The 24,944-nt window shown below is 42.5% G+C and overlaps 1 protein-coding gene across 12 annotated transcripts in view; it reads right to left on the bottom strand.

Annotated features, from left to right (window-relative positions):
• The window catches only part of LOC121004381 (keratin, type I cytoskeletal 13-like), a 90,149-nt gene that overhangs the window by 18,086 nt on the left and 47,119 nt on the right, over positions 1 to 24,944 (bottom strand). For 4 of the 12 annotated variants that reach the window (XM_040436574.1, XM_040436575.1, XM_040436569.1 and 1 more), the window contains one exon: positions 15,883 to 15,932. In XM_040436574.1, coding sequence (XP_040292508.1) covers positions 15,883 to 15,932 — 50 coding nt within the window. Of the gene's footprint in view, positions 1 to 15,053; positions 15,246 to 15,882; positions 15,933 to 16,772; positions 16,994 to 19,410; positions 19,537 to 20,007; positions 20,170 to 20,246; positions 20,404 to 20,617; positions 20,701 to 23,907 lie in introns of those variants that run through there. The other 8 variants (XM_040436570.1, XM_040436581.1, XM_040436580.1 and 5 more) reach the window with 8 other exon arrangements.

The raw sequence follows: 24,944 nt of genomic DNA, 5'->3' as shown, positions 1-24,944 counted from the left end.
AGGTCCACTAATTGGGGCACCGGGGTGGCGAGGACCCTGAAGCCAGAGCCTGGAAAAGTAGATGCCATCGCATCCTGACCCACCCCCAGGACCAATAAACAGGTGATGTCCTTCCTGGGCACCTTCCATGAGGAATATGGATTATTATTTTATGTCAGCCATGTTCCCATGGCTGATCAGCTGTCAGATAGCAGAGGTAGTGAACTCCACAGGTGGGTCACTGCTTTAAAGCCTAGCCAAATGGCAGAGAACCTCTAGCAGGCCACCATTGTTTACAATTTCTCACCTACATTCAGCCAGCCAGGAACCCAGCTGATGGAACAGGAAAAACCTCTCTGCAGGGGGTCTAGGCCATTCCCCAGTTCAATGAACATTATCAGACATCATGAAATCGGCGATTCATAAGGAATTATGAATCGCCCGTTCATCACAGACATAAACCAGATGCATATTTGTGTTCCTCTGGCCACAATGAACAGACCCGTGGTCATAGTTTGGTGGTGGGATGCTAGGGAGGGGATATATACATATCTCCCAACTGAAACCAAATATCAGTACCATGCTTGGACTCTACTGGTAGCCGGAACCCAGGCGGATCCATTGGTCCCAGACCCACCTCCCTGTGACATTCTGGTCTGGAGCCATGAGCCCAGCAGAGGGGGAGTGGACCCCTCCCAGGGGCCGGGAGGAGAGAGGCCGGCTACAGGTTAAAAGGCTTATGCCTGCAAGCGGGCGGGTCTTTCTCTGAAGGGTGGTCACATTGTGCCATGTGTTTAGAGGGACCTGCAACCAGCTGACATCACTGCTACCCATGTGACTACAGTTAGGAACTCATCACAAGCCAAATAACTCCTGTACCTGGTAAACTGACTTTTGTTCTGCTTAACCCTGTTGTATCCTATCATCTGTGTTTGTAACCTCAGACCACTGTATATATTTTCTGTGTGTATAGTGTTATTTCTAGTGAGCCCTTAAGGCGTTTAAATACATAATTTAATCTTGTGCTGTCTTGAATCTCGATCACGAATCCCCATGTCCGTGTTTCAGCCTAGTTATACGCTACTGCGGGTTGGTTTCTCACCCTATATAATCCCGTTAGCGGACCGGGCTTATATCAAATGAGAAGCTGGTGGCAGTATACCCAGCCTGAGAAAGAGCTCTCTCAGCTTGTTGCCTCTCTGTGTCCGCGTCAACAGGAGGTGTCTGTGTAAACTATATCAAGTTGACATTACCTGCTCCTCCAGGAGCTTTGGTAACCAGTGACCATATCGTATCTCGCTGGCTCAACGTAGTTGACGTCCGTCGGCAGCAAGGTGCGATATTCGTCACAAAATAAAATGGGGAATAGCGGACATCCTTGTCGTTTCCATTTGTCAGGGAGAATGGATTTGAGAGCATACCATTTGTCAATATTCTGGCTGAGGGATTTTGATATAAGGCTTGGATGCCTCTTAAGATGGGGCTTGAGAACATACAGTCAGGTCCATAAATATTAGGACATTGACACTATTCTAACATTTTTGGCTCTATACACCACCACAATGGATTTGAAATGAAACAAACAAGATGTGCAGACTGTCAGCTTTAATTTGAGGGTATTTACATCCAAATCAGGTGAACAGTCTAGGAATTACAACAGTTTGCATATGTGCCTCCCACTTGTTAAGGGACCAAAAGTAATAGTACAATTGGCTTCTCAGCTGTTCCATGGCCAGGTGTGTGTTATTCCCTAATTTTCCAAATTACAATGAGCAGATAAAACCAGAGTTCATTTCAAGTGTGCTATTTGCATTTGGAATCTGTTGTTGTCAACTCTTAAGTTGAGATCCAAAGAGCTGTCACTATCAGTGAAGCAAGCCATCATTAGGCTGAAAAAAAAAATCCCAAAAAAATCAGAGAGATAGCAAAAACATTAGGCGTGGCCAAAACAACTGTTTGGAACATTCTTAAAAAGAAGGAACACATCGGTGAGCTCAGCAACACCAAAAGACCCGGAAGACCATGGAAAACACCTGCGGTGGATGAGCGAAGAATTCTTTCCCTGGTGAAGAAAACACCCTTCACAACAGTTGGCCAGATCAAGAATGCTCTCCAGGAGGTAGGAGTATGTGTGTCAAAGTCAACAATCAAACAATTTGTGAATACAGAGGGTTCACCACAAGATGTAAACCATTGGTGAGCCTCAAAAACAGGAAGGCCAGATTAGAGTTTGCCAAATGACATCTAAAAAAGCCTTCATAGTTCTGGAACAACATCCTATGGACAGATGAGACCAAGATCAACTTGTACTAGAGTGATGGGAAGAGAAGAGTATGGAGAAGGAAAGAAACTGCTCATGATCCTAAGCATACCATCTCATTAGTGAAGTATGGTGTTGGTAGTGTCATGGCGTGGGCATGTATGGCTGCCAATGGAACTGGTTCTCTTGTATTTATTGATGATGTGACTGCTGACAAAAGCAGCAGGATGAATTATGAAGTGTTTCGGGAAATATTATCTGCTCATATTCAGCCAAATGCTTCAGAACTCATTGGACAGCGCATCACAGTGCAGATTGACAATGAGCCAAAGCATACTGCAAAAGCAACCAAAGAGTTTTTTAAGGGAAAGAAGTGGAATGTTATGCAATGGCCAAGTCAATCACCTGACCTGAATCCGATTGACCATGCATTTCACTTGCTGAAGACAATACTGACTTTCTGGACCTCTACGACCACCTTGGTTTGATGTCACTGACGTCAGGAGAGATGTTTCTCAGTTGGCAATAACAGACACGCACACAGGCAATCACTGAGAAACACTCTGATTTTATTATGCTATTGCTTGGCCTAATATAGGCAGCAGAAAAGTTTGCATAACAACAGCGTTAAACCAATCATAAAATGATAAACATTGACGCCCATACAGATACAATTGGGACATCCCTTTTATGGGTATGTAATACGTCACATATAAGAACGTATGTTGTTGTGCCAAATGACCCTGAGTGAATTAGAACATTTGTTCTAATTCTGGGAGATTCTCAGAATCTGTCCTGAGACAGATAAGTGAACCTAACTCACAGGGGAAGGTGAAGTGCGTAGGTGAGATATTATAACAATTCTGTACATCATAGAGAAGACAACATGGAGTCACATTTGCCTTCAATCCCCTCTTTAGAACCAAATTTCTTAGATAATATGGTTTTACCCTTGCCCTTTTCGCTGTATACCAGATATTTTCTATATCCTTCATGTGATTTGTCTTCAGGATTAGGCAGCAGAGTCTCATAAAATGACATATTTGATACTTTCTTTATCAGTTTCCGTACACATGGTATGATACATGTTGCAACTATTGCTATTACTATAATAATTATCAGGATAATGATTCCCAACTGTACAAGTGCCTGTTTCCAGGTAGTGAACCAGCCAAAATACTGATCCCAAGGGTTATCGATACCTGAGTTTCTTTTGAGCTCGATTGATAAATCCTCGAGTTTCTTTATTGCCAGTGTGACCTTACCATTAGGGCCGGTGTTGTTGGGTATGAACGTGCAGCAGGATGAGGGGTCTGACAATACCTTACAGACACCACCTCTCTCTGCAAGTATCATATCGAGTACTATGCGGTTTTGAAATGTCATAATGGAATCTGCCTGTAACTGTTCTGCTACACCCTGTAACGCATCCCTGGGGTAGTTTACAAACCTTTGTTGATTATAGTAAATATAGTTGATCCAGTCTGTATTTTTGTTGATTGTTATGTGGGGAATTATGGATTCAAATCCTGCTGCCACCTGACCTCTGGCCTTGAATTCATCAGGGACCCCTCTTGGGACCCCGACTGCATCAATATATACGTGTGGGTCGAAGCTACCTTTTGGGAGGGCACGACGGTTGCGTATATGTGTGTTGGAGTCTTTTTCATTTTCAGTGAAGATGTGTATGTTCATGATGGCTTTAGCAAGGGCACGTTCACCTTTCCAGGAACCCTCTATCTAGATCTATCTTTCCATCCCCACAGATCCAATATACATCTCCAATCGAGTATACTTGATTCTGTGTGAGGGAGGTATCTGTAACTGTAAGTTGCACAGTATCCTTCAGTGAACTTACCCAGGGATCTTCCTTGATCTCCCCCTCTGTGGCAGGTATAGTTACCAGGATAGATATGTATACCTGCACCAGGGCGGGGAGTTTTTATGAGGAGTCAGTATTTTTGCTTCCATTCTTCACATGCAGACTGGTTACTAGATTAATTTGAGAATAATTGCAAAAAACATTCCTCAACACTAGAGGGCAATATTAAGGGCACAGTACCTAGGTGAGGCTTAGCTGTCCCACATACATAACAATTACTTTTATTTACTGAAGCAGCGCTGTACTTCATCCATTCTAACCATTGGTTGGCATCAGAGAACCCAGTTTCTGCTGCAAGAGCCTCCTCATATGTTGCGTCAGATATTGTTCTCATATTGTTAAAAGTTAAGATACAGGGTTTGAGGAGGTTTCTTTGTTTCTGAGGGTATGTCCATTCTTATAGTGGTTGCCGCATCTCGTGGAAGGACTGCACTTCATTATGCTGCATAACCAGAAGGAGTAAGTTGCTACGTGAGTACTGGAGGAATTGTACCCGAAGGTAGTGATTCCACCTTTCTGCGTTATAGCAACTTCAGCTTTGTTATCCTCCGGCAGAGTCATTAGGATCGTCAGTAATCCCACAGTCCAAGTGGACCGTCTGTGCCATCTTCCAGAATTGAGGGAGTGCATCCTGGTGGAGGTCAGAGCTATCTGCTCCCGTTAGTACCTCACTTTGTCCATTTTCGAGGTCAGAGCTGTCTGCTCCCGTTAGTACCTTACTTTGTCCTTTTTCGAGGTCAGGACTGTCTGTCCCCGTTATTACCTCCTTTTGGGGTGCCTCCTTTAGCAGTTTCACTCTAGTGGCGTGGATCCAAGTAGGTGCTTCTTCTGTAAGTACAGCTGTGCGGGTCGCGGCTACCACTGTAGTCGGTGGTCCGTAGGTGAAGTCTCCTGCAAATTTTCCTTTCTTTAATTTCTTTATCAGCATGAGATCTCCCACTTGGAATGGGTGAGTTGGTTCCTGTGGAAGACAAGGAGACTTACAAGCAACTTTTTTCCTTAATTTCACTTTGGGTTTTAATCAATCTGGTTACATTGGTGTTTGGGTTGTTCCTCAAACATGTGATACACCTTTCCACATAATCTGACACTAACTGTTTAATGCCTGTAATATAAAAGTTCTGTGCTAGCAGCATGTGTGTTGTTTGAATGCTGTTGTGTCCTACTCAAATGTGCAATGAACAGAGAGGAGCTGTGCTGTGGTATGCATGTTTCCCCCTCTATGCAGATTAATCCTGTCCTAGGATTCTTCTGCAAGATTGGATAACACCAATTGGCCATTTCATCGTCAGTAGCTGAGGACTTGAGATCCACAAGCATCTGAGTTAACTCAAGTGAAGGAGGTACTAATTTCACCATTTGCAATGTGGCCGGGGCCATCAGTGCAGCCTTCTTGGCCTCCACGTCTGCCAGGGCATTGCCTTGGGACACATGATCTTTACCACCAGTATGCGCCCTGCAGTGGACAATTGCAATCTGTCAGGGAAATCTTATGGCTTCTAAAAGTTTTATGACAAGTGGTGAATGTGAGACGTGCTTACCATCAGCTGCAATGAATCGTCTCCTTTGCCAAATGACCCCGTGGTCCCAGACCACTCCATGTGCATACCTGCTGTCAGTATAAATGGTTACTGGCTTGCCTTCATGTAGTATGCATGCTCTCGTGAGTGCAATTAATTCTGCTGCTTGTGCAGATTGGTATGTGATGGGTCTGGCTTCCAGGACAATATGTGTAGCATAACAATAGCATATCCTGCATGATAAGTGTTGTCATTTGGTCTGCTGCAGGATCCATCAACAAAAACATCAGGAGCCCCTTCTACTGGTACAGATTGTAAATCAGAGCGGGGTGATGTCTCATGTTGTATGGCATGTATACAATCATGTGCCTCTGTCAAGTGATCCTCAGGTCCTTTAAGTCCTAATAGGGCATTCAAGATAGGTGCTGGACCTGAGGTGTGTGTTGTGTATTTGATTTGGAGGGAGGGATTGCTGAGGAGTAGAATCTCCCATCCAGATAGTCTTTGTGCAGACATGTGCTGTGTGTGTATGCCTTTGAGAAGGCCTACTACATCATATGTGGTGTACAGGATAGTCTCATGTCCCATTGTGAGTGGCGTTGCAAGCTCAACCATCACAGCACAGGCTGCAAGAGATCTCAGACAGGCCGGCATTCCTTGGACGGATGCCAGAACCACCTTTGAGAAAAAAGCACAAGGACGTAACTTGCCTCCGTGATACTATGTCAGCACACCCGCCATGGTTTTACAATTTTGTCGAGCATATACGTGGAATGTGAGTTTGTAGTCAGGGAGGCCCAAACCTGGACTTGTCATTAAAAGAACATTTCAAATAATCAAATACATTAAACATTTCCTCAGACCACCTGATGAGATCTGGCATGTCTGCCAGAGTGGCTTGTCTCATTACATTGTCATGGTAGGATCAATCAGGAATCCATTGTCTGCAGTAGTTTATCACACCAAGGAAAGATAACATTTCTTTCTTGGTGTGTGGGGTGACCAGGCCCGCTACCAGACTGGAATCTTTCTGTGCTGATTCTCCTTTCTCCCTTTGTGAGAACAAAGCCCAAGTATTCAACCTGCTTTTTACACCATTGCATTTTCTTGCGTGACACCTTGTGTCCACATTCAGACAACCATTTAAACAAAGATAAACCATCTGTTACATTGGCCTCCTCTGACATACTGCACAATAACAAATAATCCCCGTATTGCAAGAGCACAGAACCCTGAGGGGGGGGGGGGTGCCAGTGTTTTAAACTGGCTTGGAGGACAATGCTGTACACTACAGGTGAATCAGAATATCCCTGGTGCATCCTGCACCATGTGAGTTTACGTCCCTCAAAGGAAAAAGCAAAATTAGTCTGGTCCACTTATCAACCGGAATAGAGAAGAAAGCATTTTTCAAGTCTATCACGCTGAAACAGACAGCTTCTGCAGTAGATGGCTGAGAGCAACTGAGAAATGTCTCGGCTGTCTACTCACGGTTTTCCTAAACTTTTGCAACTATGTGTGGGGGTCTGTATCTTCCTGATCTCAAAGCATCCCGCGGCCTCCTTCTCATATAAATGTTTCTCAAAGTCTTGTATTTTGTCTGAGGTCCATGAGAAAATGCTCTGCTTTACAATCAACATGAGATTAGGAAGGAGAACTTAGGCTGTCAGTTTTTGCAGCCTTCAGTCTCTGGTTGGGAGGGGGAAACTCACACTTAGATTTTCCCTCACCCACAGTAAAAAAAATGCATCAAATGACAGAGTGATAATATTACAGGGAGATATGTTCTTACACTTACCACCAGAACAATAGCTCTCACACATACAGATTAATCTTAACACTCTATGTATCTTATACTCTAAATATAGGTATGCATCAAACCAAGGTAGGTCAGTCTCCCGGAGACTGTTCTCTTACATGTACTTCTGGTACAAAAAAAATCTCTGTCGACAGTTAGATAAAGTAAATAGATTCTCCCGGAGAATCTATAGTGTGTCCCTGACACACAACAACTTACGGAATGGATCATGTGATCCTATGATGTGTCCCTGACACAAAACAAATCTCCCGGAGATTTTTTTCCGTGCGTGGCACTCCAAGTGCCGGCCTTATTCATGAAAGTACTCCAAGTACTCATTATAAACTCCCGGAGTTTATTTTTAAGGCTTAACAATGTATCCCGGATACATAATAAAAACTCACGGGTAGAGATGTGGCCAGTGCCCTCGTACCCGGCAGTGGACAAAAGGGATGTCTCTCTTACCGGACACGAAGATGGCCTTCTCTATCCCGGAACGGAGCCCCCAACTGAAAGGATCTGGACCTTTCTGGACCTCTACGACCACCTTGGTTTGATGTCACTGACGTCAGGAGAGATGTTTCTCAGTTGGCAATAACAGACACGCACACAGGCAATCACTGAGAAACACTCTGATTTTATTATGCTATTGCTTGGCCTCATATAGGCAACAGAAAAGTTTGCATAACAAAAGCGTTAAACCAATCATAAAATGATAAACATTGACGCCCATACAGATACAATTGGAACATACCTTTTATGGGTATGTAATACATCACATATAAGAACGTACGTTGTTGTGCCAAATGACCCTGAGTGAATTAGAACATTTGTTCTAATTCTGGGAGATTCTCAGAATCTGTCCTGAGACAGATAAGTGAACCTAACTCACAGGGGGGGGAAGGGGGGGTGAAGTGCGTAGGTGAGATATTATAACAATTCTGTACATCATAGAGAAGACAACATGGAGTCACATTTACCTTCAGGTTTTTGGGTAGTTTTAAAGAGTTGAGAAAGTGTTGTATATCTACTAAGTTTGGTTGTTTGATGGATTGGTCCTATCTGAGGTTATATAATAGTCACTAAAATAGTTTGTAATGTGTTAAGGGGTAAGTAGTTTGCTGTTGTTTTTTGTGTTTATCAGGTGTGCAATTTTGGTTTTAGTTTTTAGATCTTTAACGCGATTTAGGAAGAGGCTGTATTTAAAGGAAGAGGCTGTATTGTTTTGGCTATAGTATTGTAGTTTGAGTTTCGTTATATAATTTTCATAATCGTCTAGTAGTATTAAGCAAATCTCGTCTCTCGGTTTTGTTATGTTGGATTGTTATGTGTTATGTATTCTTTTAGTCTTCTCTGTTTCTCTTTCTTTTAATTAGTGCCATATTTTATTATAAGGCCTCTAATGTATGCCTTATGTGCATTCCATAGTGAAAATCTATTTATTTCGGGGCTATCATTTATTGTTAAATATTCCTTTATGTCGAATTTCAGGGCATGTTGAATATCTTTATTAGTGCTCAAGTAACTGTTTATGTGCCAAATGAATTCTGGGTTGGATGTATTTTTATTGTGATAATAAGAGGAGCGTGGTCTGACCAAGTTATCTTGCCTATCTGTGCATTAGGTATTAGTTGGAGGGAGTGTCTAGTGGTTAGGCAGTAATCTATTCTAGTGTATGTGTTATGACAGGACAAGAAAAAGGTGTAGTCTCTTTGGCTGGCATTTATCGCCAAAAGTCATATAGATCATTGCTTAATAACCAAGAACGAAGTGTGGGAAAAGTTCTCCTACCCTAGCCAGTGGTGTCCATAATGGGATCTGCAATAATATTTATATCACCAAAGATGAAGGGTTGTCCTCTTTGAATCTTGGTCAGTTTTTTGATGACTTTATTCAAAAAGGAGCTCTTGGACGAGATAGGACAATATATATTACATATTGTGTATAGAGTGTTGTTTAATTTACAAACTAGAATAAGAAATCTTTCACTACTATCTCTAAACGTGCTAATCTCTTCAAATGCTATAGTATCTCTGATAGCTATTCTGACTCCTTCCTTTTTAGAGGATGAGCAAGAGTGAAAAATGTGGGGATATTGTTTATGCTTAAATCTAACAGTATCATCAGCTAACAGATGTGTCTCTTGAATACAGATGATGTCCGCGCCATTAGATCTTGCTTCTTTCCAAAGGGATATGTGTTTGTATGGGTGATTAAGTCCCTTTACATTTAGTGAGAGAGTCTTAATAGTCATATTGGGTGTGTAGTTGAAGCTAAGGCCCCTTTCACACGGGCGAGTTTTCCGCACCGGAGCAATGCGTGAAGCACACGAGCGGTGATATTCACGCATCACTAGCTCTATTTTGTGCGTTTTTCACACAACGCAGGCGCCATAGAAGTGAATGGGGCTGTGTGAAAATCGCATGCATCCGCAAGCAAGTGCGGATGCGGTGCAATTTTCATGCACGGTTGCTAGGAGTCGATCGGGATGGGGACCCGATCATTATTATTTTCCCTTATAACATGGTCATCCCTTATAACACGCTCATCACATAGTCCGTCACATGATCCATCACCATGGTAAAAGATCATGTGATGAACCATGTGATGAGCGCAGTGACGTCATCATAGGTCCTATTCCTCAAAGAAGAAGACAGAAGAGATGCCGGCTGCGCGATCAAGTGGATTAAGGTGAGTTAAAAAAAATTTTTTTAACCCCTCCAGCCCTATTGTACTATGTATTCTGTATTCAGAATGCTATTATTTTCCCTTATAACCATGTTATAATGGGAAATAATACAATCTACACAACCTTGAACCCAAACCTGAACTTCTGTGAAGAAGTTCGGGTCTGGGTACCACATTCAGTTTTTTATCACGCGTGTGCAAAACGCATTGCACCCGCGCGATAAAAACTGAACAACGGAACGCAATTGCAGTCAAAACTGACTGCAATTGCGTACCTATTCGCGCGGGTTTGCCGCAACGCATCCGGACCTTATCTGGACACGCTCGTGTGAAAGAGGCCTAACAGTTTCTCTTTTTCTTCTGTGACAATGCTTAGTGTTGGACATCTGGTCTCCTGAAGAGCCTTTGTTCAGCTGGGTGTTGGGGGATCTGCGAGGGTTCTGGCTTTGGTGAGCCCTTGCTGGTTGCAATTACGGTGATCTGGTTTTTGGATCTAGGTGGATTTAAAAGAAAAAAGGGAACACAAACAAAGGGGAAAACAAAAGCGAACAAATAATCCCTATTTGTGTTAGGGAAACAGAGAACGATCTGAATGCTTGGCCGATGCGTGGGGACAGTCATTGTGGACTAGTTTTCACTTCACGTTTTGCATAAGTTCAGGTCTTCTGAGGGTTTGAGATCCATTCTTCTTGCATAGTGGGGATTTCTTTCTTCTTTCTTGTAGTGGTTGTGTCTACGTTGTTAAGTTGCCATTGTATGAGCAATTTTTGCCCTTCATTTGTATTGTGGATGATGTGGGTTGTTCCTTCTTTTTGTAGGATTAACTTAGTAGGAAAGCCCCATCTGTAGGGTATCTTATTTTCTCTCAGGCATGAGGTTATTGGATGGAATTTTTTCCTTTCCAGTATAGTTGCTTGTGAAAGGTCGGTGAATAGAATAACGTGCCTGTATGGATCGGGTAGAGATTGGAGTTTTTCGCCGCAGACATGATTTCTTCTTTGATATGGTAGAAGTGAATACGGGCAAGGACGTCTCTCGGCTTGTTTTCTGGGATGTTTTGGGTTTTGGAAGTCTGTGTGCTCTATCCACAGTGAGGTCGAGAGGTGAAGCTTCTGGTAGCAGGGCCTGCATAATTTTTTGTAGATATTTAGAAAATTCTCCTGGGGACACTGTCTCAGGGATCCCCCTAAATTTGACATTGTTTCGCCTAGAGCAGTCTTCTAGGTCTGCTAGTTTCGCTTTAATGGCTGTGATGTCGTCTTCTTGGGAGTTATGTGCGTCTACTAGGGTATTGTGTGCATTTGCGTATTCCACCATTTTGTTTTCAATGGGATTTACTCTCTCTCCCAACTCATCTAGGTTTGTGGAAATAGCGTTGCACATTTGTGCTATGTCAGCTTTGATGGAGCACTTTAAAGCCATCAGCATTTCTTTCATCAAATTTACTGTGATGATGTCATTAGAAGTGGGTATCTGGGCAAATACTCCCATGGTGTGGGGTGATAGAGAAGTGGACGCGCCTACCTCATATGAAGGGGTTTGAGTGTTGTCCATCCTTGGTTTTTGCTTGGCTGGACTTCTAGTTTCTGAGGTATCTGAGAAAGCTGCATCTTTTTCTTCTTGCAGTATCTCCTGCTGAGTTATATTGAAGCTTTTTGCTCTCTGTAACGATCTTGCAGGTTTGGTGTTTTTAAAACCAGTTCTGGTTGTGTCTCTGCCTGGAGTCTTTTCAGCTTTTGATAGTTGTTTTGTATTCCTCCTATCTTCTCTCTCCTCTATAGATGCCGAGGGGGAGCTGCTGCAGCTGGAGGAGCGTGAGGTCTGTCGCGTGTCCTTCTCCGCTGCCAGGAAGAAGTCGGCGAGGTGCTTCAGGGGCTCCCTGCTTCTCCTGCTCTTCACCATGGTGGTTAACTCTGCTATATTTCGCGATTTGGAAGTTTTAAAAGGCTGTGTAGATCGCCTGAGGCTGTTGGATCAGCCTCGCTATGCTTGTGAAGTGCGGAGCTCCTTCAAACTACGACCATCTTGCCCGGAGCTCGGCCATGTAATATCCACAGCGTACAGTGCCAACAAATTTGATAAGATTTTATGCTGCGGATCCTCGCTGCAGAAATTCACAGCCATTCCTGCGGAAAAAATAAAGGCTTGCAAGACATGCAGTTTTTGCTGGAATATTTGTCACATATCCGAGTCAAAATTCACATCAGACTTTTATGCTGTATTTTCTGTCATGTGTGGGTTTACCTTTAGGCCTTTGGTTATGTTCACATGGTTGTAATAGTGCACTAAATAATTATACGTGGAATCTGCATTAAATAAAATCTATGCATTTCCTGTGCGGTTTTTTTAGATGGTCTGAAGGGGTTTACGGTGTGGATTTTGATGTGGATTTTGCTGCCTTTATAATTTCCCTGTGGAATCCACACAAAGGTTTTTTTCAGACTGAGGATTTTGGACAAGGGTTTCAGCGCAGATTCGGTGCCAAACACTGGGCTGAATCTACACTTAAACCACTTGCCATTGTTTTCAATAGGTGGTTGCACTGCAGTTGATGTGGCCGAGGATTTTTGACGCACGCTTTTCAAGACTGCACCAAGAATGTACAGGTCCATTTTTGCTGCACGTACCCCTCTCAAAGATGCAGCAGGAGCCTGTTCTCCGTTTAGCTCCATTCAATGGAGTTAAACCTAAAGCGGGTCTGCATTAAAACCCCCGGCAAAAACCGCAGCACAGCGCAGCTGTTTCGACGCTGACAAAATCCTCCATCTGAACATAGCCTAAGAATGAACATGTTGCATTTTTTCTACAATGCAGATTTTCTATCCAAGCTTCCAAACGAAAAAGGAGAGTAGATTCAACGCAGATTTTGGCGCGTAAATAATGCCAAAATCCACGTGCACAATCGAAGAGTATGTTCAAACAGGAAGGATACACTGTGGAGTTTCTGCCGTGGAATTGTGGGAAGGAAATCCACAGCAATTATTATTGTAGCGGAGTGAATATTTTATGAAATCACATCCACTCACTGCAGGAAACATCTCTGCAGAATTGAGGAAAGGGAGGTACCCCGAAACGCGTATGGTCTGGTCGGAGTAGCGAGCAATTCATACGGATTTTCTTGTGGTTTTATATAAGCCTACAACCATTCATCTAGCAGTGACCCAGCAACCAAGGGTTTATCTGCCGAACACAGAATTCCGCTTGGAGATAAGGATTCCAACATCTGATCCCTCTCAGCGTTGTATCCGCCGATCACGTGAACACTATCCTATCACGTGATTGTCTCGCCAGGTCAAGTGGGACGACGCATTCAGACCGCGAGATCACACGGGACGCCGCGGTGAGTCAAGACGAGTCAAGGCGACGGGGAATGAAGGTACCCGACACTCGGCGGTAATGTATTACGCTTATTATACCACTATTGTTTGGTGAATATATCTGGCAGAGAATCGGAGGATACGGACATATCTGTTACAACAGGGGATAAGCGATACTCTCCTACTAGTGAGGGGACACCATCCCATTATCCACCACCGATTCATTTCTACAAGGGACATTTGCTCTCAGCGTCCCCCAATCAGAAGGCACGTTATATTTCCTGCTTCACTGGGACAACCAGCTAGCCACTTACCATTGAGTGTTTTTACAAGGCTACGTGTGTCATTTGCCTAGTGTCGCATCCTTGTGCTCCACAGCACAATTTTATGTTGTTATATGTTGTTTTATACTTTTTAACATGTCATTGTACCTTTACATGATGAGTTATTGACGTTCATTAAATCTGATTTTAGACTTATTTGGTTGTCCAGGGCTTCCCGATAATTGAGTGCCCCTCCATTTTTCATTTAGAATTCATACGAGATTTGACTTGTGGTGGGGATTTGCAATGCATAAAGTGCATAAAGTGAAATCCAGAGCAGATCCACGGCAAAATCAATGACAAAACTACATCTAACTCACATCCGATTTCTCAGCAGAAATTACATCCCATGTGGACGTACCAGTAGTGTCACTTAACTCTGAAAAAAATGTTGATATGGGTGCATTCACACGACCATTGTACGTGGACAGCAAACCATGGAGCCACAAAACATGGGCACTGGCCGTCTGCACTCCGCATCGCAGACCGGTTGACTTCAACGGGTCCACGATCTGCAAGATGTGGCGTAAGATAGGACATGTCCCTTCCGCGTTCTGTGGGTCTTATGTTTGCTGTCCGCAAAACGGAGTCAGCTATTCAACAGTCCTGTGAAAGTACCCTAAAATGTTGATTGATGGAAGTCTGATCGCTGAGACCTACAACAATTGCTAGAAGAAGGAGCGAGAAGTATGTTCTCTCTCCTCGCTTTCATTTCCTGCAGTGAGGAGAGAGAGTGCTGTTTGTGAGTACTTCTCTCTCCTCATTCTAGCGATCTGTGGGGTCTCAGCACCCAGATCCCCACCGATAAAAACTTTTGATATACCTCTATAAGATTCTTTCAAAGTTCTGTGATACTATGGTACCCATAGTATCACAGAACTATGGTGTACCATCCACGCAGAATGTAATTTCTGCTGAAAAATCGGATGAAGATGAGTTGGATATGCATTTTTCTTTGATTTTGCTGTAGATCTGCTCTGGATTTCAGTGACACCATAAGTCTGTATGTGTTTCTCACCCCTTCCTATAGTGTTCTTTTGGTGTTTGCCAGACAGAAATGTGTCAATATACCTTCTCTTTTTACTGTATGAAATAGCATATACGGAGGCATCCAGTTAAAAAACAAGTGAAACACTATACAGTTTGGCCTTATAAGTGATGTTTGCCACTGTATGCCTACACTATGGCTTGTTTCAAAGCCATGCACCCGCTAAGCAGTTAGCTGACAACTCCTTGTCCAGGAATTCAACTGACAAATAAATAAGCAGTAAACACACATGAGGCAAGAATAAATTGCAAAAAAGAAAGGATTTATTGACCACCATAAAAGCTAGAGAAACACCTTGTAAACTAGTGTCCTTGCATTTGAAGAAACAGGGAGAAGAGGTATATATTGGCAATGCAGTATAAAACAGACTGTGTGACGACGTCATGTTTTTTCTGGGTTGCTTTGATTCAGGCTCAGCGGACTCTTGTAGTAGCTGTAGGGAGAAGACGGAGGGTTGTCATTCTTCATTATACACAGTCACAGTTTATATTTTATTGTACACATACTGAGACCCAATTTTTTGGCTTCCTCCAACAGTCACTGATTTTATGGGTATAATAAATGGGTCATCCAAGCAAAGGTGTATCACGCCAACAGCTATAAAACCCATCTCTTCCAAAAGGGTACTGGAAATCAAAAGTTGGGTGAGGGGCAAACATGGCCAATACGGTTCTTGGAGGGGAGGGGTGTATAGTACCATGACCTAATACAGTGGAGGCTTCATTTTTATTTTTTGCTTTAGAATGTCTTCTACTGCATGGGCACCCCTATCATAGCTGCTCAATATTAAACACAGAGCCTTTTTATGAAAAATTCTTGTGCTATTTATTCTAACCTTACCTTTTCTCATAGAAAAAAGGAAAGTTTAGACTAAACTAAGGGGGTTTTCTGCTTCCAGGAACTGTACCACTCCTGTCCAGGGTCTGTGTGCCGTATTGCAACTCAACAACACAGCCCATGGACAAGAGTGGTGCTGTTCCTAGGGAAATTCCCAGACCAATATTTTTTTTTTATTTAGACTGCCCCCCCCCCCCCCCACCTTGTTAGCTATAAAGTGAAAAGATATTTACATGTAGTGGTAGTGCTTGTAGTTGAGGAATATCCACCAGTTACAGGAATCCTGGAAAACAGACATATAGTTACCATAATGTACATGTAAAATATACAACATCCTTTAACATATATTAACTATATATAAAATCGTCATATTTTTTCTAGACAAGGACTGAACGGCTAGAGTTTCGAAGACTACAAGGTCAGTCTGGCCATACACATGCAATGAGCCCAGGTCTATCACTCTTGATATCTTCATTCACATGCCTACTTGGTTCTGCTGAGCAAGAATATGTTCTAAGTTCGAAGAGGCAATGGATCATCTCGCCGACAACAAGAGGATGGGCAGCTGAAATCCAACATGCCCTCTTCTGGTCTCCCAGACATGTGCCCCAGGGAGGACCCCCACACACATTAGATGACTGGCTGGTTCAGCCAAAATTGGTGGGTTCGAAATACACTTAAAGTATATGGCCAGCTTAAGGTGGAAGGGATATCTTCATAGATAGGAAAATGCTTGATGAGGATTGGTTCGTGATCAGGCAGAAGAGCATAAGTTCAAATAGAATGGCTAACATTATCAGGTGAGGCCAAATTGCCCTTCCTGCTCTATTGCCTTATAGATTGCTATTGTTTGTTTTAGTTGTGCATTTACTGTAGCTGGTTCTATTATAGATGTATCCAACCAGTTAGTTACTGGCATAATGGTAGCATCTCTCTGTAGCTAAATTGAAGTAAAGAAACTATAATGTAGTATTATTATGCACATATGACCATGCACTGACTGTGGCCTTCTGATGGGTGGTGCCCCATGTTTACAATGACGACCCCAAATATGGTGGCCAGTATATAATAAAACATCAATGACTTGCAAATAGCAGAAAATAATTGTTTCTGCAGGACTCACTTGCTGTCTTGTCCATCCAGCAGCTCTCTGTATTTGGCAATCTCTTGTTCCAGGCGGGTCTTCACATCTAATAGCATCTTGTATTCACTGCTCTGAAGTTCCAGCTGGCTCCTAATCTCTTGAAGCTCACACTGGACCTTGGCTATGACTTCCTGGAGTTGTGACAACTGTGCGCAGTAGCCTCCTTCTGTTTCTGCCAAGGAGGACTCTAGAGCTGCTTTCTGCACGAGAAAGACGGTTTATTATGGGAATTCCAGGCGAACAGAATACAGTTTGGTAATGCCTTCTGAGGATCACATTGTATACATTAACCAGTACAGCGTTTTTAAAAGGTCTACTTGTAGAATATGTAGAATATCGAGTCCCTGCTTCATGATTAAACAGTAACTTTCCACACCGTCTGGTCATTAAATAGCTGTCGGAGGAACAAGTGTTCTTTCCTGACTACCTTGATGTGCAGCAAAAATAGCGTGGGACTGCGTTAGCCAGAAAAATCTATCCCAAATACCTCATACACATGCAAGCATGCATGAGATCTCAGCAGGAACAGGCAGGTAAGCCATTGCCAAACACTTCCAATGGTGGCCTTTCTTCCCATGAACAAAAGGATCAAGTGTTAAAAAGCCCCTGTACACATTAGATTGTCAGCCTGTTGGCAGGTTTGGCCAATGTACATCTAATGTGTATAGCTAGTTTAGCCCTTAATAGAAATATTCCATTTTCTGGCATTGATTCTAATCTTTGCCCATCCCCCCAACTAATTTTACATTGTGCCCCCTTGTTCTTACATAGAGTTTCCCATTTAAAACACTTGCTCCCTGATTCTTATTTAAACCTTTAACATATGTAAGGCATACATGCCAAGTTTTAATAAATAGCCGGCCAGGAGGCCCGAGAGTCAACATTTTATTGGGCAACCAGCATGGCGGTGCTACATATAGAAAAAGTACACTGAGGGAAAATATCCAGGAGGTACTTGGAAGCTTCAGCAGCTTCCAGGAGATTTGCCAAGTCAAGGAAGTCTTCCCTTTTTCCAAGAGACTCCTGGACATTTTGGGAGAGTTGTGAAGAATGATGTAAAAGTTTAGATTCTATCCCACCTTCCTTTCTTTCCTCCAGGCTATACAAATTACCCTCCACCATTTCTGCAAACTGTCTTTTGACCTCTTCTATTTTTATCTTTTTGTAGATGAAGTCTGCCCTTCACATCTATATGTGAACAGCAGCCCTTAACAGTTAATCGCTAGCCCATGATAAGTAACATATAAAGGGGTTGCCCCATTACAACAACGTATTCCCTATTATTCACAGTGTCTGGTCAGCGGGGGACCACCTGCTCAGGCTGCTGCCATTCACTAGAGCAGGGCCCGTATTCTCGCATTTGAATGAAGTGGCGCACATGTGTAACACCCCAGAGTGGTGTTACCACTTCTGCACCTTGCTACTGTCTTTATTGGTCTAACAAAATGTCATCTTATGTATTGTTGTCCAGGCCCTATACACTGTGCATTCCTAGTCTTTTTGCAACTTCATATAATGTGCCTGTTTCACCAGCAGGCGGCAGCAAACACGGCAGAGCTGTACTTAGATAGAATGGAACTTACCATTCTATTCTAACCCCCCTCTGGAGAGAAGTGGGCTTGTCCTACTTCCTGCAGGAAGGGTGGAGACCAGTTAGAGTTAGTCTAGCTTATCGATAGACAGGGGAACGGTGTACAGGGGCACATTTCTGTTGGACGTGTCCACGCCAGCCAGAGCACCTTAAGATCTGCTGGCCATGCCCATGCCAGCCAGGTCACCTTAATCTCTGCTAGCCATGGATACCAAAGCTTGAAGCCTCAGGAGTCAGGAGGAAAGTTCCCTCGCATAACCTAAATTCACATTACAGAGAAGAAGTGCAGCATACAGAAGAAGCTGAGTTATACAGCCATCCTGTCAGTACAGCAGAGTCAGAGAGAAACAGAGACATAGCAAAGTTTGCCTGCCAGTTTAATGCTAAAGCCTGCTGGAACCAAGACAAAGCCTGAAACTGTTTGGAGAAACGTTTATTAAGTAAAGTTGTCATTAAACTTCATCTCAAGGTCTGGACTCAAGCTATTTCTTCAAATCCCTCAATTATTCCCCCTTTTTATTGCTTAGGAGCCAAAGCCTGGGGTCCAGCCGTATCCAGGTAGGAGCACCGTGACACACATAAAGAGACATTTTAGGCCGCAATGTACCACTCAGCATTTCCTACACCTGGGATGCGATAAAGTAGGGCCCTGGGGGGAGGCCGCACGTTGCACAAGCTACTGCCCTATCCATCTCAATGAGTCTGCCAGGGATAACTATGAAGCTATCTCCAGCAGTCCCACAGTGTTGAATGGAGTGGCAGCATGTCTGCTTTCTATGTTAGATATTACAGAAGCATAAAATGAAGCTCCTGGGCCCCAATTCAAAATCTATAATAGTACCCTTAACCTACAATGTGTATTTTTTCATAATAATAGTGTCTTCTTATGTGGCATAGGGGCCATTAAACATTTTCAGGTTCCAGGGCCAAGGGTGACCGCTACCTCTGCACCTCTATTGGTGTATTTTACTATTAGTAGCCATGTCTTCACCATAGTCAATTGTACCTATGGCTCTGTTCACTTACCATACTCAGTTGAGACTGCAACTCTATCTCCAGACTCTGTAGAGTTTGTCTGAGGTTTGTGATTTCTGATTTAGAGGTTTGGACTTCTTGACTTCCAGTGACAACTTGTACTTGCAGTTCCTTGGTCTAAAACATACAATAACGTAAAAGAAGTTTATTAGTGACCTGACAGCTATGGGATAAACATAGAGATTCCAATAAAATATTTTAAAAAGTTGTTGCCTGCAGTGAACAAAAAGCAATATATACAACTGCTATGGGATTAAAGTGATTATTCTTTAATTTAGGGCGCATTCAAACAGGGCAATAATAGGCTGAACCAGAGTTCAAAAGAACTCTCATTCCCAATCAATTGGCCCTTGTAACATGGCAGCTATCAGCCAACAATTATTCTGTCGGCTATTCGCATGTTTTACTTGAGCCTTAAAATCATAGTTTTCAGCAGCACATCTCTCTGGTTAAACAGGTAATGTGCAAACAACATGAAGACCAAAAAAATCATAGTAGCCCCCATAAAGTTTGGACCAGGCCATGAAAAAGCCCTCTAAACCAGTGTACCATACAATTCAGATTGGCTTTACAGTTTTCCAAACTCACCTGGGCCAGGAACCTTTCTTCAGCTTCTTTTTGATATTTGTTAGCCAATTTTTCATAATCAGCTCTCATGTCAGCCAGGACCTTGCTCAGATCAATACCAGGAGCAGCGTTCATCTCCACATTGACATTTCCACTGACTTGGCCTTGCAGTCCCTTCATCTCCTATAACATAATTCGATAAATTCCATAATTTGGTCTACTGGAATCCATAATCATTTACAAAAGTCTTGATATCTCACCTCCTCATGGTTCTTCTTCAGGTAGGCCAGTTCTTCAGTTAAGCTTTCAATCTGGCTCTCAAAGTCAGCCCTGGATAAGGTGAGTTCATCGAGAACCCTGCGGAGACCATTGATATCAGCTTCCACACTCTGGCGGAGAGCCAGCTCGTTCTCATACCTGCAAACAAAGATGCATTTTAGAGGCTGAGTACAGATATATGTAACTACTACTAGTTTTCTAGTATATCAGAAAAAAGCTAAGAATTAAGATGTCTGACACTGCTTAATCCAAACCCCTGATTGTGTGCAATTTTGTAACTTTGTTATTGAGCCCAATATACTTTGAACCCAAAGCTATCTAAATTGGTAAGGAATACATGACCAATACTTACTTGATCCTGAAGTCATCAGTAGTAAGTCTTGTGTTGTCGATGGCCAAGATCAATTTGTTATTATCAATATTGGCAGCAAGGATCTGTAGAGTTATCATACAATAATTTTGAGAATATTTGTTGTATCATTTGGTTATGGTACCCATATTGTATCACTGGTGTAACATTGTTGAGGTTGTAAATGAAATAAATAAGAGCATGACTTAAATGCATGTGGTTACATTGGAAGACATCTTTTCAACAGGCAGCATACCCATACCTGACCCAATCAGATATGTTATCATTTATAACAGTCTCTTGAAAGCCATATATGATTATTCCTGGGTTATGCTGGTAATTTTTGATAGGACAACCAACAAATATACAGTCAGGTCCATAAATATTGGGACATCGACACAATTCTAACATTTTTGGCTCTATACACCACCACAATGGATTTGAAATGAAATTAACAAGATGTGCTTTAACTGCAGACTGTCAGCTATAATTTGAGGGTATTTACATCCAAATCAGGTGATTGGTGTAGGAATTACAACAATTTGCATATGTGCCTCCCACTTGTTAAGGTACCAAAAGTAATGGGACAATTGGCTTCTCAGCTGTTCAATGGCCAGGTGTGTGTTATTCCCTCATTATCCCAATTAGAATGAGCAGATAAAATTTCCAGAGTTCATTTCAAGTGTGCTATTTGCATTTGGAATCTGTTGCTGTCAACTCTCAAGATGAGATCCAAAGAGCTGTCACTATCAGTGAAGCAAGCCATCATTAGGCTGAAAAAACAAAACAAACCCATCAGAGAGATAGCAAAAACATTAGGCGTGGCCAAAACAACTGTTTGGAACATTCTTAAAAAGAAGGAACACACCGGTGAGCTCAGCAACACCAAAAGACCCGGAAGACCACGTAAAACAACTGTGGTGGATGACTGAAGAATTCTTTCCCTAGTGAAGAAAACACCCTTCACAACAGTTTGCCAGATCAAGAACACTCTCCAGGAGGTAGGTGTATATGTGTCAAAGTGAACAATCAAGAGAAGACTTTACCAGAGTGAATACAGAGGGTTCACCACAAGATGTAAACCATTGGTGAGCCTCAAAAACAGGAAGGCCAGATTAGAGTTTCTCAAACAACATCTAAAAAAGCCTTCACAGTTCTGGAACAACATCCTATGGACAGATGAGACCAAGATCAACTTGTACCAGAGTGATGGGAAGAGAAGAGTATGAAGAAGGAAAGGAACTGCTCCTGATCCTAAGCATACCACCTCATCAGTGAAGCATGGTGGTTGTAGTGTCATGGCTGGGGCATGTATGGCTGCCAGTGGAACTGGTTCTCTTGTATTTATTGATGATGTGACTGCTGACAAAAGCAGCAGGATGAATTCTGAAGTGTTTCAGGCAATATGATCTTCTCATATTCAGCCAAATGCTTCAGAACTCATTGGATGGCGCTTCACAGTGCAGATGGAAAATGACCCAAAGCATACTGCAAAAGCAACCAAAGAGTTTTTTAAGGGAAAGAAGTGGAATGTTATGCAATGGCCAAGTCAATCACCTGACCTGATTACGATTGAGCATGCATTTCACTTGCTGAAGACAAAACTAAAGGGAAAATGCTCCAAGAACATGCAGGAACTGAAGACAGTTGCAGTAGAGGCCTGGCAGAGCATCACCAGGGATGAAACCCAGCGTCTGGTGATGTCTATGCGTTCCAGACTTCAGGCTGTAATTGACTGCAAAGGATTTGCAACCAAGTATTAAAAAGTAAAAGTTTAATTTATGATTATTATTCTGTCCCATTACTTTTGGTTCCTTAACAAGTGGGAGGCACATATGCAAACTGTTATAATTCCTACACCGTTCACCTGTTTGGATGTATATACCCTCAAATAAAAGCTGACAGTAGGCAGTTAAAGCACATCTTGTTAGTTTCATTTCAAATCCATTGTGGTGGTGTATAGAGCCAAAAATGTTAGAATTGTGTCGATGTCCCAATATTTATGGACCTGACTGTATATTCCATAATTGCATGCAATGGAAGCAGTAATAAATATGTGTTTCAAAAACAGATAAACAGTAAAATGACAGGTATGTTATGATTTTTCTTGGTAACATTAAATTCTCAGGGTGCTAGTTTATCCTGTAGATTGCCTGTAACTGCTATACTGCCTTTAGGAAATGTTTAATGGGTTGTCACATGATCGGTCTGATTTTGTGCTACGTTATCAGAAAGCCTGAAGCCTGGTCTAATATTTCATGATATTTACTGATACATTTATAAAGAGTATTTAAAGAATATGTAACCCTTGGTACCCAGGATACATAACGTGACTATGCTGGGTGAGTACATGGAAGCTGTAGACAAGTCATAGTTAGAAGTTCCCTTATTCAGGGCAAAGGTTCAGTACCCTAGCCCTCTATCTAAATAACCTGGTCAAGTTAGGACAGTCTTGTTATCGACCCCTGGGCATCAAGAACCTAGGAAAGATATTCCATAAGCCTGCCCCAGCTACATCCTTGTACATTTACCCTCAGATCTTTTGTTCTCTCCTAATCAATGAAGTGTTAAGATAACTCTAGCAATGTAACAACCCTGTGGCTCTTATTGGACCCATAGATACCAAGAATCCCAAGCCCCATCCCCTTGACTTAGTGTTGGGAACCTGTGAAGTCTCCACCTTTCCTCAAACATTGTAAATCAAGCAACCTAGTAAGGATCATATTGATCTAAGGGTCACTGATTCTCTATGAGATTGCTGGTGTGAACAATGACAACAGTCCAATTTTCAGTTTGAGTTGAATTTGAGATGTACAATGCTCTCACAACGCATTGTAACAAGGTGTGTTTGATACGGATCCGCTCAAGGCATGGTTTCCCAATAGAGTCTTATTACTCTTGGAAGGTATGAAATCTTGTCTACCAAATTAGTCTGTGTTTCATCTTGTTGCAGACTGTCTGTAGCTAATATCTACAGAGGTGTGAACTCTTGTTTATATCCTATTAATATTAACAGTTTCGGCAGTATTTGAACTTCATTTCTGTTATATACTTGTAACATTGACACATAGCTCATGATACCAGGGATACCTGCTGTGTAGGTGATGCACAATGACTTAATCTGCGGTTACCAATATTCAGGAGGCTAAATGTAGCCTTAGACTGACCAAGTGTAGGATGTATAGTATGAAGTTGGTTATCTGGATATAATTAATACATTGTACATAAAGCAGAAAATTCAACTGTGTAACATCTACAAGGACTAGATATTTTGAATTGAACTGGAGCCTTACCTTAGTACGAAGATCTTCGATTATCTTAAAGTATTGGCTATAGTCTGCTTCCTTTTTAACGGGACTCTGCTTATCATACCATTCCCGAATCTTCTTCTCCAGTTCTGCATTAGAATCTTCCAAGGCACGCACTTTGTCCAGATAGTTTGCCAAACGGTCATTTAAGTTCTGCATTGTCATCTTCTCATTGCCAGAAAGAAGACCCTCTCCAAATCCACCTTGGTTAAAGCCACCGCCAAAGCCAGCTCCACCACCAAAGCCAGCTCCACCACCGAAGCCAGCTCCACCACCGTAGCCAGCACCACCACCATAGCCAGCACCACCACCATAGCCAGCACCACCACTAAAGCCAACTCCGCTACCATACCCAGCATCTGCTGCACCGCCAAAACCAACTCCTGCTGTACCACCATAGCCACCATCAAAACCAGCACCTAAGTTGCCAGAACCAAAATCTGTACCCTGGTAGCAACCTGCATTTCCACCAAACTTTCCCCCTGCTGCACTGGAACCATATTTAGAAAAAGAAACAGAATTCCTTGAGCCAACTCCCCTTCCACCGGCTACAGACCCAGTTGATGCCCTGTAAGAAGTTGATGAAGACTGATAAGCCATGTCTACAAGTGGCAGATGATCTCAAACCAATATATTAGTCACTAATACAGCCTGTTCTAGTGCTGCAGGAGTATGTCCTGAACCCCACTAGTCTCCTTATAAATACTTTTCAATGGGTGTTACCTTTCATAACCTAATTATTAGTCATTACGTGTCTGCCAGAAGTGAAATACTTGCCAATAATGAATTGATTACACTCTGCATTATTTTCCTTCTTGGATACAGTTGACACATAACTTTCACAGTTGATGTTTTTTTTCTATTGTTTATCTTCACAAACCTATAATTTAGGCAGGGTGGATTCATGTAGATACATATCACACAATGACATCTCATTGAACTTTTTAGAAGGATCAGTCCACCCACATCACTGATTCAGTGCAGAATACCTGCAGTATGTGTCTAAAGTGTAGGTGCACTTC

Source organism: Bufo bufo, chromosome 6 (genome assembly GCF_905171765.1).
Source record: "Bufo bufo chromosome 6, aBufBuf1.1, whole genome shotgun sequence".
In the NCBI taxonomy this organism is placed as follows: domain Eukaryota; kingdom Metazoa; phylum Chordata; class Amphibia; order Anura; family Bufonidae; genus Bufo; species Bufo bufo.
Note: the sequence above shows the minus strand (reverse complement) of the source record. Positions and strands in the feature narration are given on the sequence as shown.